Source organism: Tribolium madens, unplaced genomic scaffold (assembly GCF_015345945.1).
Source record: "Tribolium madens isolate multiple individuals breed KSU strain unplaced genomic scaffold, Tmad_KSU_1.1 Scaffold_91;HRSCAF=231;Tcas5.2_LG7, whole genome shotgun sequence".
NCBI classification, from domain to species: domain Eukaryota; kingdom Metazoa; phylum Arthropoda; class Insecta; order Coleoptera; family Tenebrionidae; genus Tribolium; species Tribolium madens.
The window spans coordinates 1,295,542-1,312,998 of record NW_025401063.1 but is presented as its reverse complement, the minus strand read 5'-3'; the positions used below and the strand labels follow the sequence as shown (position 1 = coordinate 1,312,998).

Below are 17,457 nucleotides of genomic sequence, written 5' to 3'. Positions count from 1 at the left end.
AAAAACAGATTAAAATAAAATGACCCCAAAATAAATTTTATAATGTGAGGAAATTTCAATTTTTTAAAACAGTATTATAACAGATTTGGGCGTTGCAAAGTATCACAACTTGTTTCAAATTCTTGCGGGCTTGTGGGTCGTTATTGTTGGCACGACTGACTGATTTCGAGGTTGGTATTACTGCAAGTGAAATAATTTCGCCAATGCGTCAATTTTTAACAGCGGAGCGTCATATCTGAATTGAAGAAAAGTGAAATTTGGTTTGAAAATAACAAACAGTTGTACCAACACTAAATTGGCTTTTTTGGCCATTTGAGAGGAAGTCAACTGTGTGAATTCATCCGTCAAACGTAACCTCACTGTTTTAACAGTTTAGTTACCTGGCAACGCAATTTAAAATTATTTTTAAACTTGACCTTGACTGTCTATAAGAATTTGAAACGACTTTTACATTGTTGCATTAAATAAAAATGTAAAATTCAACKTTTCGTTGCGTGATTCACTTATCGATTTGAAAACTGTTTAAATTTCAGATTTTAAGTATCAGAAATGTGATTTTTGTGGTAAAAGTAAACAAAAAATTAATAAAAAATGTTTGGACATTTATTTGATTTAGAAAATGGTGAAAAATAACCAATGAAACATCATCTCGACTGAAAGACGAAAATGGTGGTTATCCAACTGTAATTAATTGTAACAAGAATCTAATGGGATGCAATTTTTGACTTAACAATAAATAGATCAAGGACGAAATCATAAATTAACCCTTGAATAACAACACGAAAAGTGGTGGATACGCCGGACAATTTTTTCAACACATTTTTCTAAATTACTGAAAAAAGTGAAAAATTATTTTAAGACAATCGCAATAATATTTATTTTAAAGTAGACCGTTTCAGAAAAGTTAATACGTATCAAATTTTAAATTCTTCTTTGTCCCAACCAGAATAAATGTTTTATAAGCAAAATAGCAAATGAAACTTTTAAATGAAAAATCCTGAAAAGTTTTGATACAACAGAGTTTAATTTTTGGATTTAATCTTGTTTGTGTAAAAATTTTAGACGATGATGAATTAAAAAAAACTAAATAATCATGAAAAATTATTTTGAGACGTTCGCAATTATAATTTCCTTAAAGTAGACGGTTTCAGGAAATTAAATGAGTATCAAATTTTAAATTAAACTCCGCTACTTTGCCCCAACCAAAATAAATGTTTTAATGACAAAACCAACAAAATCCCATAATTACTGAAATTGCCATTTGTTGACATGAAAAAAGGATTAATCCACTTAAAAATCTAAACAAGCACGAAACATGCTCGCTCAAAAGAAAACTAAACTTGTTTCATATGTGTAACTCACAAACTTTGATCCTTTTCTGCCCCAATTTTCAGGAATTTTAATAAGTATCAAATTCAAAATTAAAATTCTTTTTTGCCCCAAAAACAAAATAGCAAATGAAATTTTTAAATAAAAAATCCTGAAAAGTTTCGAACAACAAAGTTTATTTTTAGATTTAACCTTGATTGTCTAGAAATTTTTAAACGGTGATAAATTAAAAAAAAAATTAAATGCCGCCCCTGGTGTCTCATTTTGCCTAATGACCCGGAAGCAAGCCCCCAAAAAGTGAATAAAGCTAGCGAAAAAATCGCGATAAGACCATTGATTCATCCCTCACCCCGATTTTATCTCAATTTATGATGAACGAAATTTCCTGAATCGTAATTTCTTCAACACGTATCCTCGGTAAACATTTTATTTTAGCTAACGTTAGTCAGTGAATAAAAAAGACACGAAACATATGCCGCTTCAAATAAATCATAAACACCGATTTTGAGTAGAAAAAGTGTTGCCAACCCTCAACGACTTAAATTCCTAATTCGCTCCCAAGAAAAACATTTAAAACGATTCCCACGTCCACAAATGTAAATATTTAACAACGTCGAGTCGTAAATATGCGAAAAAAGTGTGTTTATTCAGTTTGCCATTAGCTTTCATTCAGCGTTTGTGTCGCGTAATTGGCTAATTGACTTTTATCGATTTTTAATCCCCAGAAGAGACGAGAAAAATATCAGCAACAGCTGCAGCATTCAAATTAATTGAAATTTGCACCGTTTTCGTTAATTAGAACACATTTTGAGGAAAATAAACCGAATTTGAGGCTTTGTTTATGTGGATTTGTATTTAACTGACTAGATTCAATGCATTCGAGCGATAAATTAGCGCTTAGATGAGAATTAATCGTATTGTACTGAAATTGTCAGCTTTGTTACCAAATTATTAAGAAATTAAGTTGGCAACATTGAATTATTGTGGGTCCAGTGACGGCAAAACCCACGGCCGTCCGTCGGAAATGAATGACAAGTGACTATAAAATTGTGACATTTGAATTTGACAATCAATGTTGCCAACTTAATATTAAAAAAGTGAATAATTGCATGAAATAATTTATTTGTTGGGCCAGTGGCGTAGCCAGTTTAGGGGGGTAAAAAAATTTAAAAATGATTTTGCGTGGTTTTCGCTGCGCCCCTGTGTTGGGTAGAGTTGGGCTCACTTCGCGGCCAAAGTTTAAATATAGATGAGACAAGTGGAAGCGAATTATGTGCAAAGTTTGCAACACATTTGGGAAATACTCTTTTATCGCAAGTTGAAAAAATATGAGCCACTTCATATTGGCCATGTTTATTACAATTTATGACTTATCGATTTATTTTATGGCTTTGGTAATAAAAGTCGACAAATATAAATTAGTTTCTATTTGAACAAATCTCGCTACAATAAAGTTAATTATTTTCCTATTGCGAAACTTTTCAATGCACACAATTTGATTGTAATTGGATTTGGGGTTGTTTAAACACAAGATTACAAGTATCTAAAGCGAGATCTGACACGGAATCGAATTGTTGGGGGATTTTTTCTCCCACTTTCACTTCGATCAAGTGGAGAGATTCGGCCAATTAGGCATGATTGGGGTAATTGGAACAAATCGGAAATGACTGGATTTACAAGCTTTGTTTTTTTCATTTTGAAAACATAATGAGAACATGTAAAGAAAACAAAAGAAGGTTAATACTCTCAAATATTGGGTACTTCCTGTTTAATTTTGTTTAATTTATTTTTAGTTAAATTCTAAATATTATTTCTGATGTTTGATTTATGCTTTTTTGTCTACCATTTGGTCATTGGAAAGCTTGACAAGTTGTGACGTTTTGGACGACTTTGTGATTTCTCCTGTTTGCATTTTCGTCTCATTTTGTTTTGAAATTGAGATAATTGTTGAATTAATTGAATTACTGCGGATATCGAAGACAGGAAATGTGAATTAGCGAGAATTTTGACAAATTATTAAAATTCAATGTTTACAAATGGACGAACTTGGATGTAATTTCAAACCGAATCTCAATTTACTCAAAACGAAAGAAGAAAATTTTTAATTTCAAGTATACAGTTTTTAAAGCYATCCAAGTCCTTTACACAACTTTTAATAACATTGAGACATTTGAAAAATTTGTTGCAATAAACTCAACAAGTTGGAGTAATTTTGTTTGACAATAAATGAAGTGAAACAGATTTTTAAATTGATTTGGGGTTTTATTTTTTAATTAAAACAATTTATTTGCTTTTTATTCACTTATTTAAACTGATTTTGAATTGATTTTTAATTAAACTCTCACAACTGGGTAAATATATTTTTTTTAAATAACATTTTTGGTTTTTTATTTATGCATTTTTGTCGTTGGAAAGTTCGACAAGTTGTGGCGATGCAAAAGCAAGTAATATTAATTTTGACAACTTTGTGTTTGTATTTTCTTTTCATTTTGTTTTGAAATTGAGATAATTTTGGATAATTACCTGATTTTGGCTTAATTTATTTGAAACACTGTTGAATTAAGTCTGATTTTGCTAAATCATGTTGTTAATTTTTCGTCTAATTAATTTCTCACAATTRAAATGTAAAYAGTTGAAGTGTGATAATTAGTTTCATTGCTTYTGAACACGTTTGAAGAAACGTTGAGGTGAATTTATATAAAATTCGGCCAGAAATGTGTACAAAACTATTCTCGTAATAGTTAATGTTAAATTAATTTGTGTTTTTTATTTTTTAACTAAGACAATTTATTCCTAATCACTTAAAATTATTGAAAATTTAATTCAGAAATTTGTTGAATAAAAATCGGGATGAAAAATAAAACGTCACGATTTATTAAAAACAGATTAAAATAAAATGACCCCAAAATAAATTTTATAATGTGAGGAAATTTCAATTTTTTAAAACAGAATTATAACAGATTTGGGCGTTGCAAAGTATCACAACTTGTTTCAAATTCTTGCGGGCTTGTGGGTCGTTATTGTTGGTACGACTGACTGATTTCGAGGTTGGTATTACTGCAAGTGAAATAATTTCGCCAATGCGTCAATTTTTAACAGCGGAACGTCATTTCTGAGTCGAAGAAAAGTGAAATTTGGTTTGAAAATAACAAACAGTTGTACCAACAATAAATTGGCGTTTTTGGTCATTTTAGAGGAAGCCAACTGTGTTAATTCACAACCTCGCTGTTTTGACAGTTTAATTACTTGGCAACTCGATTTAAAATTATAATTGGGGGATTTTTAGACTTGACCTTGACTGTCTATAAGAATTTGAAACGATTTGTTGCATTAAAAAAATGTAAAATTCAATGTTTCGTTACGTAATTCACTTATCGATTTGAAAACTGTTTAAATTTTGGTTTATGAATATCAGAAATGTGATTTTTGGTACAACTTGAAGTGAAAGTTAAAAAAAAATGATAGATGGTTATGTAACTGTAGTTAATTATTGTAACAAGGATGCAATTGATTATTGATCAAGGACGAAATCATAAATTAACGCTCGGATACAAAAAAAAAATGCAAAAAAGTGAGATTTTAATTAAAAAATTCCCCACCACAAAAAAATTTTAAAGCGAAGCGCCGGGTTTGTCCAAAATTAAGCATTCCAAGCAACTTAAATTTATAATAAAATTTTAGAGAAAAAACTTCGTTGCTGAAAATGTAGCAAATTATAAAAAAAACAACGTGAAGATTTTATTAGATTTTTCAATTATTAAAAATGTAATTTGTTTCAGCCAAACACTGAACCAGTGATTAAAATGACTTTAATAGTCAAACATTCACTCAAAATGTAATAATCGTCTGAATAACAAACAAATTTATTCCTTTTGAAGTTTAATTCGCTTTTCATCTAACTCAAATTGACTTTAGTTTTTATTTTAATTTGATTTTTTCCACGAAAATCACTCTTGTCCGGTCTTAATTAACCCTAAATATGTCGCTCGTTTCTTTTACGAGCAATCATCGCAAAGCACACAATGTTAGGCTTGTTTGCCGGCATGGAAAGCTCCAGAAAAGCGCAAAACGTGTTTAATCGGTCCGAGAAACGTATCGACTGTCTAAAGGGCTTTGATGTTGCGTAATAATGCCCTTAACTTATCAAACCCTTTCTCTTAAGACAACGAAATCGATTCCTTTGTATCGAGAAGATTCTTCTACAGATGCAATAAATCGACTTGTCAGAGTTAATTTAAGTTAATTTAACATGGGGGAATGTCTCGATTATACGCCGTGGCGGAGTGGAAACACTTAAATATTTGGGGTTGTGAGAACACGAGGCTTATCTCTTCAAGAAACTGAGCAAATGGGACAGATCCAGCGAATTATTGCTCACTGACCCGAATCTCCACTGAAATCGATGAAAATAACACATTTTCAGACAATTTGAGTGATTTACAAAGAAAAAAAGAAAAAATTTTTACTTGTAAAAACTCTCCGAGTTTCCAATTCGAGCCCTAATTTGGTTAAAAGTGTGAAACGGGTATCGTAAACCTCTCAAACAATTGCGCCCGATCAATACCCCTGTCAGTTTAATGAAATTAAAGCTTAATCGACTGTGTTAATTAATTGGCGTTTGAATTTGGCGCCACGAAATTTAAAAATGGTTACGTCCAGAGCTGCCAACCTTGCCCCACTGTGTAACTAGATTCAGCGGGATTTTGACTCTTGGTGAAATTTCGTCAATTGTGGATTTAATTAGATTAGATTGTAATTAGTTGATTGAGTCAGTTTTTTATAGTGTTGGCTATTTGTCAAAAATTTTGCAACAATTCTGTGTATTTAATTTAGTTAAAAGTTTTAAATGTGGGTTATGAGCCCTTCAAATAATTGCTTTTAATCAATATTTGTGTCATTTTAATCAAATTGGCGTTTGAATTTGGCGCCATTAAATTTAAAAATTATTTACGTCCAGAGCTGCCAACCTTGCCCCAGTGTGTAACTAAATCAAGCGGGACTTTGACCTTTGGTGGAATATTGTCAATTGTGGATTTCCGTAATTGGATTTAATTAGATTAGATTGTAATAGGTCCCTGATGGGGTTGTCATGCGTTAAATCAATTGTTTTTGATGTTTTTTGGGTGCGAGTTGGGGAATTTGGGGCGATTGTGTCAGGTTGGTATTGACAGTTTTTATAGTTTTTGTCATTTGTCAAACAAAACATAAGTTTATTAGAATTTTTGCAACAATCCTGTGTAAATAATTTTTTTGTTTGCTAAACTACCGAAGATTTGTTCGTTTCGTGTTGTTTTTATACAGGAAGTGTGGTTTGAGTGCATTTGTTGAAATTTTTTCGTGTCATAACCTTATATGACCTGTCAAGTAAACTTTTACTAAATAAGCTGATTATGTTGGGGTAAATTGAATTAAGTGTGTGTTTTTGTGTAAAAAACCTGCGTTTTTTTCAGGTTTGGCGTTTGAGGGGGCTGTTCCATGATTCTTGAAGGAGTTTCATGCGAAAACATTGATGTAGTCACAATGGTAGTAAAATGTACATAACTAGCTGTTATTTCACTTAAAAACCGTAAGATGTTCAATTCAGGGATTAAAGGAAATCAAAGGTGGGTATTATGGGGGCTGGATGTGTTTGTGACCATGGGGGCGCTTTCCAGGTGTAACGGTTTAGTTCCACCAAGTAGGACTCTAGGACAAATAAATTACAATAAAGTCAAGTCGTTAGGGACTAAAGACACCACCCCGTACAATAATGATAAAAAACTGGAACCAACTTTTAGAAATATGGGATTCCCCCATCCCGGTTACGAAACCAAGGTGAAAATTGAGTTTGACGAGGAGGAAATCGACGCTAAAGTCATTAGTCCCAGTATTATAGGTGTGCCCCCTTTCTCACCCTCCCCCACATCTAGTGTAATAATTTTTCTCAGGTTTAAGTGATGAAAAAACGCACAAATTGCCTCCAGTGAAGCCCCGTCTCAAGACCGGCAGTCGTGCCACCCACCACGAAACCCTCCAACGGATAGACGACATCCGGGACTTTTACAACCACTACCAACACCACTGGTTCAGTCCCAGTCTTGAAGTAACTAGAATTTTTCTGTTGGCACTATTTGAGTTTTTCCCCCGTTTCAGAAATTCAAATTGGAGGATCGTTCACGCGAGGAACGAATCGAAATCACCCGACATGAGTTTCTGCGTCATTTACAGCAAATCGTTAGGAGTAATGTGGGCAAGCCGCATGAGCCCCTCTCGGGGGCTGCTGTGGCGGCACAGACGCCGAATCGACACCCGCAACCGGTGGGGTATGACCGTCTTGTGGCCCCCTTGACGTGTCAAGTCGAGAATTGCCCCCATGCGGCGTTGCCATGTACGCGTCATTGCACGTTGCACATTATGTTGAATAGTGAACAGGTTTTGTTCGGTTATTGTACGGCGAAATTTGCTGATAATACGCAGTGTTCTGTACCTGTTTTTGATATAACGCACGAGTTGCCCCTCTGTCCCGAACATGCCCGAAAAAGGGTGAGTTTGAGGCGATTTAAAACGAGATTTTTTTTGCTTAATTTATCAAGTTTGCTAGGATAATTATAAATTGTATCAAGAAGCGAAACCAAAGAAATTAAGGAAGAAAGTTAAACCGTCGGCGATGATTCGGCCACAAAAACGCAATAAAAAGAAAAAGAAACCGAATAAAACACCAGAAACAACGACACCAAGTGCAATAATTCATATTCCGGGCGCGGGCGGTAAGTAAATCTTTGAATTATTACAGAAAAATGTTTTTTTTTTTTTGGAAAGAGAAAACGCTCTTGTATAAGGGAGATGTTTCTCCCAGCAAGCTGTGACTCAGTGTTGCCACTCCGGAAAGATAAAATTCACCAGATTACTAGTTTATTTACAGATTACTTTTTTTTCATAAACTGAGTGGTGAAAGGCTTAAAATATATGTTTATAAAAATGTAGTGATTTTTAAACTCTCAAAACAGATGAAAATGACATAATTTTGAGGCATAATTGCGTTTCTAGTTGGAAAACGTGCTAAAAGGCTCAAGGAATGCAATTTTTGACTTAATTGTTAATTTGTTGGTTAGTGTTAGTGAAATTTCGAGAAAAAAATGCGATTTTAGTACAAAAACGGTATTTTCTACCACATTTTGTGAATTCTCGGCTTATTTTTGTCTTAATTTTGCTCAGTTTGGACAAGATTTTGTAAAATAAATGAGCCTCTTGTTCAAAACCGAAATAAATCGAGCGAAATTGGATAAAAATAGTAGCTATTTCGATGTAATTTTTTAGTCTGTTTAAACGAAATTATTCCAAGTTTTTTGTTTTTATTTCAAAAACGTGCATAAACATTCGAACAAGTCGCAAATTGTGGTTTTTCGATTTTTTTTTGAGAAAATTTGGCGAAATAATCAAGTTTCTGGTTGAAAAACGTGGAAAAGATGCGAAAATAGTGTCATTTATTTTTGATCTGTTTTACTAAATCATTAATTGTGATTTCGGTCGAGATAAAAAGTGTTTTAAACCGAACCGGACCGCAGACTAAACAAATTAACAAACTCGGTGAGTGTTGTCAACTTAAAAAAAATAAAATTCAGCTGAAATACAAGGACACGATTTAAATCTTTCCAATAGTGTCGAAAAACAGCTTAAAAATCCCGAAAAAGACTAAAATGACTTCATTTTCTGTCTAATTTTATGATTTTTCGGTTTGTTTTTAGCAAAATTTTGCGAAATAATTGCGTAACATGTTAAAATGCTCTAAAAATGCAAAAATAATATAATTTGCGACCTAATTTGTTGATAAATGGTTTGTGTTAGCGAAATCTCGAGAATTTTAGTATAAAAAACTTGCTTAAAAGCATTTTTTACCAAATTTTGTGGTTTCTCGGCTTATTTTTGTCTTATTTTTGTAAAATAAATAAGGCTGAAAATAATATCTATTTCGATGTAATTTTGTAATTTTTTAGTCTGTTTAAACGAAATTTTTCGAAAAATTGTTGTTTTTATCTCAAAACATTTGAAAAAGGCAAAAATAACACCGCTTTTGGCTATTTTGTTGAATTCTTGCTGAAATAGAACAATTTTTAACCAATTTTTTTGATTTTTTTTGACAAAATTGGAGAAATTATCAAGTTTCTGGTTGAAAAAGGTGCAAAAATAGTGTCATTCACTTTTTACCTGATTTACTAAATCATTAATTATGAATTCGGTCCAGAAAAAAGTGTTTTAAACCGAACCGGACCGCAGACTAAACAAATTTACAAACTCGGTCAGTGTTGCCAGATTTAAAAAATCAAATTGACTTGAATCACCAATTTTTTACCAAATTACAAGATTACGATTTAAATTTTTCCAATTGCCTGAAAAATAGTTTAAAAAACTCTCGAAAAAGACTAAAATGACATTATTGTCGGCTTAATTTTATGATTTTTCGGTTTGTTTTTAACAAAATTTTGCGAAATAATTGCGTTTCTAGACGAAAAACGTGCTAAACGTTCTAAAAATGCAAAAATAATTTAATTAGCGACTTGATTTATTGATTTTTTTTGGTTTGTGTTAGCGAAATCTAGGAAAAAACTGAGATACTGAGATTTTAGTAGAAAAACGTGCCTAAAACCATTTTTTCCCAAGTTTTTAGTTTTTTTGGCAATTGTTTTTTAAATTTTGGTCAAAAACTAGAAAAGGTAGGAATAAAACATCAGATCTCGTGAAATTTCACCACACGTGGCAACACTGCTCGGCCCAATGTCAAAAATGACACAAGCCTATTCTAGCACAAATTTGCTATATTTGATGATAATTAAGTTGGCTGTGTGAGTCAAGGTATATGTTGTCAATAACTGTTTAGATGTGGCTAAAATTACATAAAAAAGATGTTTGACAGTAATAGCAGTTTTTTGACATCGAAAATTGTTTCTCAAAGAAGAAAATTGTAAAAATTTAATTTTTTATCGGTTTTATTTCATTTTTTTAGGGCCATAAATGCGTTTTTGACAGCATTTTTTGCTCCTAATATAATTATTCACAACGTATATCTTGTGATCTTGGCAAATTCTATATTCAAAGTGTAAAAACTGAAATATTTAATGTGTTTTTTATAGAAAAAAAATTTAATTTTTCATTTGACAAATAAATACAAGCTCAATGCGTTATCATCGATGACATATTTTCAATTTTAAGTACAGTTATGGACAACGTATAACTTATTAATTTGACAAATTAAATACAAATTTCACACCTAAATTCGAGAAAAAAATGTCAAAACTGATAAATATTAAGAATATTTTGACTTGACAAGTAATAGTTTCTTTCCTAATATAATTATTGACAACCTGGATCTTGTGACAAATTATTCTCAAAACTGTTTTTTTAAGAAATCTAATTTTTGACAGCATTTTTGTCCTTTTAAGTACAGTTGTTGACCACGTATATCTTGTAACCTTGACAAATATGTGTTTTTTTTATGTTTGTCAGTATTTTTATTTGCCTGAGATTTCGGTAATAGAGGGTCATGATTCAGTACTGCCACCACCAAAAATTATTTATATGGGGTGTTCAGTCTTGCCACCATAAAAAGTCGATAAAACGGCTTATTCCTTAATTCTATTTAAATGTTTTTTATCAGATGTGGGCGAGATTGTGCACGCGGCCTCCCCCGAGCTGGAGGAAGACATGCATATGGTCGACCAAGTCCTCGGTTTGAACGAATCGGACGCGTTGGCACAAGTCCTCGAAAGTCAAGCCTCCCATTTGCTTGAAGAGACCGACATTAGTACAGTTTTGAGTACGATCCAAGTGGACGAATTCAGTGACTTTTTCGCAGGTAGTGTTTCGTCACTCGTTCGCTGCGCTTGTTTGACAAATTCGGTGATTTTTAGTGAATCGGAATGGGGAGTACGAGCCGTCGCGAGAGGAGGCCGAGGAGTTGGAGAAGGCCCTCGCGGCTGTCGACAACGATGTGAAATCGTTGGAGAAGTTGAGCCAATCACAGGGGCTGTTGGACTCGTTGTTGGATGAACACACGTTGGCGGAGTCTTTGGTCCAAATTCCCGATGTTTTTCATAATGGTTACGCCCCCTGTGGGGACAGTATGGTAGCACAAACGTCGAGTTTTCTCTTGCCGGTCGAGCCACAATCTCATTCTTAATAGATGGTGGATTTTTTTTTTTTCAATTTTTTTTTCACCTCGACAGTACAATCTATTTTAGGGTAATAACTGAGAAGCGACTGAGTTATTACGAGTGCAATGCAGGCTACAGTTTTTCACAACAACGTCGAATTTTCTCTTGTATAATAGCGTAATTCCATTTGATTTTGTTTAATCAAAACGTTATTTATTTTTTATTTATTCCCACACGAAAATTTGGTACTATTTATATTATTTTTATACTTGTGTTAGGTCGTAAAGTCGTCAAAACTGGAGGTGTTATTCAAATCGTTTTGTACAATAATTTTAGATAGTATTTTGTAGAACAATGTTGTGAATAAAAGTAAATTCATCTTGTAAAGTATATTTTGTATTGAGGAATCTTCCACGCCGCAATAAGGTAACAAAAAGGCCTTTTTCATTTACGAGAAAAAAACCACCAAAAAAAAACCGATTTGTAACCGCTGAAAACATTTATTAAGTGTTGTAGTTTCTTAAGTTTATGTAACAAACTCAACTGTACATATTAGGATAAACAAATGTTAATAAAAAAATACAACCAATTTCACAAAGTGATGTTTAATGTCGAACAAAACACTTGACAGTGCAAAAAGTTTATTACCTTTATTTTTACACAGTTATCACAAGTGAAAAACTTGGCGGAACTAAATCAACAAAATTCTTCGTCTCAAACAACTAACAACAACTATTTACGCCTGTTTTGACAGTCTTTTGCCCTTCACGACCACCGGCTTGTTCTTGATTGTGCCCTTTTTACGCTTGGTGCTCTAAAAAATACAAAACAAATATTTTTCATAAATATGTTAATAACACTATTTACCTTTTTAGAGACGAAATTCTGGCTCTTGACCACCCGATTAGCCACCGGTATGCGCGGCCGATTAAACTCATCTTTCTTCTTCACCCTGTATATCCTTACAAGCCAATGCTCGGTCGTGTACGCCTCTTCCAAGTAGGTAAGTTGGAAATCTTTATTACCGATAACTGCATTTCGTGTCCGATCAAAACCAGCCGGTGTACGATAATCCAATTTCAATTCACCAAATCGATAATAACTCAATTTATACATAAGTGAATTTAATAGAGTCGGTGCCCCCTCAGCGTCCACACGAAATTCACCATGTTCAGTGAAATAATCACTCTCTCTGATATCTTTCGGATGTTCACCTTCTGCGATCCTCACCATCCATAAAAACTTATTAATATCATCACCAGAATAGCCAATCACACCACCGAAAATCACTAGAACGTAATCCACATCCAAGGCGGTCATTATGTCATATGCTGCACTCTCATTGGACGACATTGCTTTCCCCACCAATGCTATATGACTATTATTCCACGTATTGTTATCGACTAGTGTTGTCCGATTGGCCATCCCAGCGATCTGATACCCATAATCCCACCTAAATCATACATCACGTGACTCATTTAATACACTCCAAACCAATCAAAAATTACCAACTCATTACACGAGCCTCATCAGCGGTATTTTGCGATAACCAAAAATAGGCTTCACGAAAATCGTCCAATATTTGACGTGTACCATCACTCCCATACGATGCTAGTACTATACTAGGACTCGAATAGGCATTACTAGTGACCCATGTACAATGCACCGCAAACAACATCAACAACAACATTATGACAACGGTTACGATACTACGAATATTCGGACCAATCCCGTCCGATTCCTTATTTTGCTCGTGTTTCATTTTTGGCACACGGCCGGCGACGGCCTGAAAAACAATTTTTTTTCATTCAAAAAATCAATATTTATTTGTAGCTACGCCACTGACTTTTCTACGTGATTAATTATTATACTTGGTTGCTTAGCAACAAATCATGGTTGCTAAGATACAACTAATTGTGGCTTTCGGTTGCTAGGATACAAGAAGAATCTCAACTACTTTACTACAAAAAAGACAGTGGCGGCGTAGATTTTCTGACACTAATTTTAACAATCCAATTGTCATTTTTTTTTCCATTGACACATCTGAGTGACTATGATAATTTTAAAAGGAAATAAAAAAGTATCGAATTACAAAAAATAGTCAGTGGCGTGGATTTTATGATTTTGGTACAATTTCTTTATTAAAAATTTAATTAATTAAAAAAATAAAAAGTTAATGACATAAAGAAACAAAACCAAAACCTTTTTTTGTAGCATTGAATATTTCATAATCGTAGTCGGCATAGATTTTCTGATACAAATTTTAACAATCTAATTGTCTTTTTTTTTCATATTGGAAATAAAAAAGTATCCAATTACAAAAAATAGTCAGTGGCTTGGATTTTATGATTTTGGTACAATTTCTTTATTAAAAATTTAATTAATAAAAAAAAATTAATGACATAAAGAAACACAACCAAAACCTTTTCTGTAGCTTTGAATATTTCAATTGAATATTTAATAATCGCAGTCGATTCTAGGTACGCCACTGACTTTTACACGTGACCAAAGACGTTATTATGACCGGTTGCTTAGCAACGTCGTATTGTTTTTGGTTGCTAGGATACAACAAAATGTCACTTATATTATTGTGTTAGAAAAGAAGACAGTGGCGTAACGTCCTGTATTTTTTTATAATTTTTATTTTTTAGACTCTCTAGGTCGGTAAGAGGATTGTTACACACCTTGTCGTACAAACGACGATTATTGGGGGGTGATTGGTCATCATCATCACTGTCTTCGTTGCGTGGAGTGTCATCTTCGCGTAAAAATAATTCCAAAAGGCCGGAGAACGCTATCCCACTTAAAATACACACCACGGGGGTGAGGGTTAACATGAGACGGACCATCACGCCGGCGAAGTAAACCGCACTCAGGGCGTAGAGGATCACTAAAAAAATTAAATTTTTAAGTAAAAAAAAAACACTAAATCTTTAGCTTTTTTGGCTAAAAAATCGAAACAACAAGAAAAAATAAACTAAAATGATCGAAAAATAGTTTTCGATTAGTGTTTTAATAGTAAAAAAACAACTAAAATCTATTGTTGAAAAAATTAAATAACAAAATGGTTTACACTTTGTTTTTTTTTTTTTGGTTTTAATTGAAAAAATAAGCTAAATTGGACAAAAACTATAAGAAAACAAAATTTTTTATTGTTGAATTAAAAAACATCAAATTTGGAATAAAAAATGGGAAAAAAGCAAAAATATAGATAATTTTCAGAAAATTGCTTAAAAAAAGTTTTTACAAGTTTTTACTTCCTGTTCGTCCTCTTTTATCCATAAATCAAGCTTAAAAAGAACTCAAAAACAGCGTGTCAGCGGTTTAGTTCATAATAATTAAATAAATTTAAAAAAAAAATAGAAAAGAACAGTCAAATAAGGTAAAAAAAATATTTTTTTAAAATTGGTCAAAAATTTATCTTTTATCGTAATAAATTTCTGGATATTTCCACAGTCTCCCCAACTGTCTTTTGCAGCTCGATATTTTGAAAAAGTTCAGATTGACATATTTTTATATTTGAACATTTTTTTAAAAAGTTTATTATATAATTCAAAATAAGTGCAAAAATACTTATAAAAAGATGAAAAAACAATCTTTAATGAGATTATGAGGCAATAAAGTGTTTGTTTTGATAAAAACTACTTTAAAACGTTAAAAAAATGATAAACTTTTAGATTAAAACTAAAAATCTAAAAACAGATAAATCAATCATAAAAATATTCATTTTTTTTCGACTCAAAATCACAAGTTTTAGTTGGAAATAAAGCGTTTTTAAACAAATTATAAAATTTTTGATGTCACGACATATGTAAATTGCGTTCAGTACTGCCAACTTTGTTTAAAAAAATGTTGCAAATTAACAATTTTTAATAAATTTAATTAACACCAAAATAATGAATTACGAAAATAGTTACAACCGAATGGCTCATTTTATGTCAATTTGGAAAAAAACAACTAATTTAGTCCTTTTTTATTTTTTGACCTTTTCTGTTCAAATAAATCATAAAAACAGTAATTTTTGACTCAAAAACACAATTTTAGTTGGAAATGAATCGTTTTTAAAGAAATTTTCAAGAAAATTATCAGTATTGCCAACCTTGCCGTTGAAATTTAAAGAAAAAAAAACTGTTTTGGAATCGAGTGAAAGCTGTCAAACGGTCATGGTCAACTTTTTAAACAAACTAATTTAGTCCTTTTTTATTTTTGGACCTTTTTTGTTCAAATAAATCATAAAAATAATAATTTTTCGACTCAAAAACACAAATTTTAGTTGGAAATGAATCGTTTTTAAAGAAATTTTCAAGAAAATTATCAGTATTGCCAACCTTGCCGTTGAAATTAAAAAAAAAAAACTATTTTGGATTTTCGAGTGAAAGCTGTCAAATGGTCATGGCCAATTTTTTTGCAAATCAAGAAATGCAACTTCATTATTGCCAACCTTATAACAAAAATTTTACTAAATATAAACGATTAATAAAATTCGAAAACTGTCAAACGATCAAGGCCAACTTTTTTTTTGTCAATTTACTATTTTCCTTACCAAAAACCCTCTCATCGTTTACATTTTTGATACAATACCACAAACCAGCCGGAAAAGTCGCAACTAAAATATGCAAATCAAAGAAAAATGAAAACCAAGTTGTAGGTTGATGTTCAGAAACCGACGCAATTATCGGAATATGTATTTTCGCATATCCTGTATCCCACAATGAATAAAACCTAAAATTTAATTCATTAGAAAATATTTTAAAACCATTATTAATTTAAATACCGGCCACTCCATGGCGCTATATAACCAGCATAAGTCAGTCCTACCACCGTTAGAAAAACAACACCGGCCGCTATTAAACCACCAAAAATCACCAACGATTTAAATTCCGATTTTGAAAGCATCGTTTGTAAATATTTGAGAGTTGCAACGGCGAAAAGTAGCGCAAAAACACCTAAAAAAACAACAATGTTTTAAACAACACAAAAACTGATATTTTAGTACCAGAAGCCGCCATGTGTTCACTGGTACGGATGGGTTGGAACCCAACAAATGGTATCTGCATGGAACAAATCAACCCAAGAATGTAGAAAGTTGTATAGCTGGTGAAAAGTCGGTTCGAGAAGCGCCCCATAAGAAGGAGAACAAACACATGAAGTGGGATTAAATTGATGATGAAGACGTAGCCCCCCCATGCAGAGACCTGGGGGAAAAAAATCGAGTCAATTAAGTGAGTAAAAGTTTAGGGATTTTTGTTTTTTACTTTTTTATAAATGAACTATTTTAGTGGATTTCAATTTTTTTAGGTTTGAACCGAGGGGCTCTTAACTTGAAAAAAATGTGTACTAATTTCAATTCCAAACAAAATCTACCGAAATTCTAGTAATACAAAAAAAATCCAGTAATTCCAATAATCCATCAATTGTTTGTTTTCAAATTAATTTCTATACTTAATTCCAAATTAATTTCTGATATTACAAATTATTTTACGTAATTCCAATTTAATTCTACGTAATTCCAAAAATTTTTATCGAAATTCCATTAATTCCCCTAATAAATCGCAATTTCATTGTTTTCAGATTAATTCCAAATTACATAATTACCATAATTCTAAATTAATTATTTCTAAGAAATTGAACGTAATTTTCAAAAGAAAGTATCTCCAATAATTTCAAAAAGAATTTCAGTACTTTTAGAAAAATTCCACTAATTCTTCCAAAATTCCAATAATTCACCGTAATTCTATTGTTTTCAGAATAATTCCTATATTTAATTACAAATTAATTTATGATATTTCAAATTATTTTACGTAATTCCAACTTAGTTCTACGTAATTCCAACAAAAAATTAGCGAAATTCTTGTAATTCCAATAATAAATCGCAATTCCATTGTTTTCAAAGTAATTCCAACTTAATTTTCATAATTCCAAACCACATAATTACCTTAATTCTAAATTAATTCCTATATTTCTAAAAAATTAAATGTAATTTTCAAAAGAAAGTATCTCC

The 17,457-nt window shown here is 32.0% G+C and overlaps 2 protein-coding genes across 3 annotated transcripts in view; one reads left to right on the top strand and one right to left on the bottom strand.

Annotated features, from left to right (window-relative positions):
* The first annotated feature begins 6,478 nt into the window (after window positions 1-6,478).
* LOC123010912 (INO80 complex subunit D-like) lies at window positions 6,479-12,045 on the top strand. Of its 2 annotated transcripts, XM_044408099.1 has the most exons (9): window positions 6,479-6,727; window positions 6,780-6,932; window positions 6,984-7,204; window positions 7,257-7,411; window positions 7,462-7,851; window positions 7,910-8,075; window positions 10,961-11,158; window positions 11,214-11,488; window positions 11,544-12,045. In XM_044408099.1, the coding sequence occupies exons 2-8, from the start codon at window positions 6,901-6,903 to the stop codon at window positions 11,480-11,482; spliced, it is 1,431 nt and encodes a 476-aa protein (XP_044264034.1). In that variant the 5' UTR covers window positions 6,479-6,727; window positions 6,780-6,900; the 3' UTR covers window positions 11,483-11,488; window positions 11,544-12,045. The 2 variants fall into 2 exon arrangements, with proteins under 2 accessions (XP_044264034.1, XP_044264033.1); XM_044408098.1 differs by having other exon boundaries at window positions 11,214-12,045.
* Window positions 12,041-17,457, bottom strand: part of LOC123010911 (dolichyl-diphosphooligosaccharide--protein glycosyltransferase subunit STT3B) — an 8,236-nt gene continuing 2,819 nt past the window's right edge. Inside the window, exons 4-10 of the mRNA XM_044408097.1 lie at window positions 16,453-16,651; window positions 16,231-16,402; window positions 16,000-16,178; window positions 14,141-14,346; window positions 12,965-13,242; window positions 12,324-12,909; window positions 12,041-12,270 (exon numbers count right to left, since the gene is read on the bottom strand). Coding sequence (XP_044264032.1) covers window positions 12,193-12,270; window positions 12,324-12,909; window positions 12,965-13,242; window positions 14,141-14,346; window positions 16,000-16,178; window positions 16,231-16,402; window positions 16,453-16,651 — 1,698 coding nt within the window. The 3' untranslated portion in view covers window positions 12,041-12,192. The remainder of the gene's footprint in view (window positions 12,271-12,323; window positions 12,910-12,964; window positions 13,243-14,140; window positions 14,347-15,999; window positions 16,179-16,230; window positions 16,403-16,452; window positions 16,652-17,457) is intronic.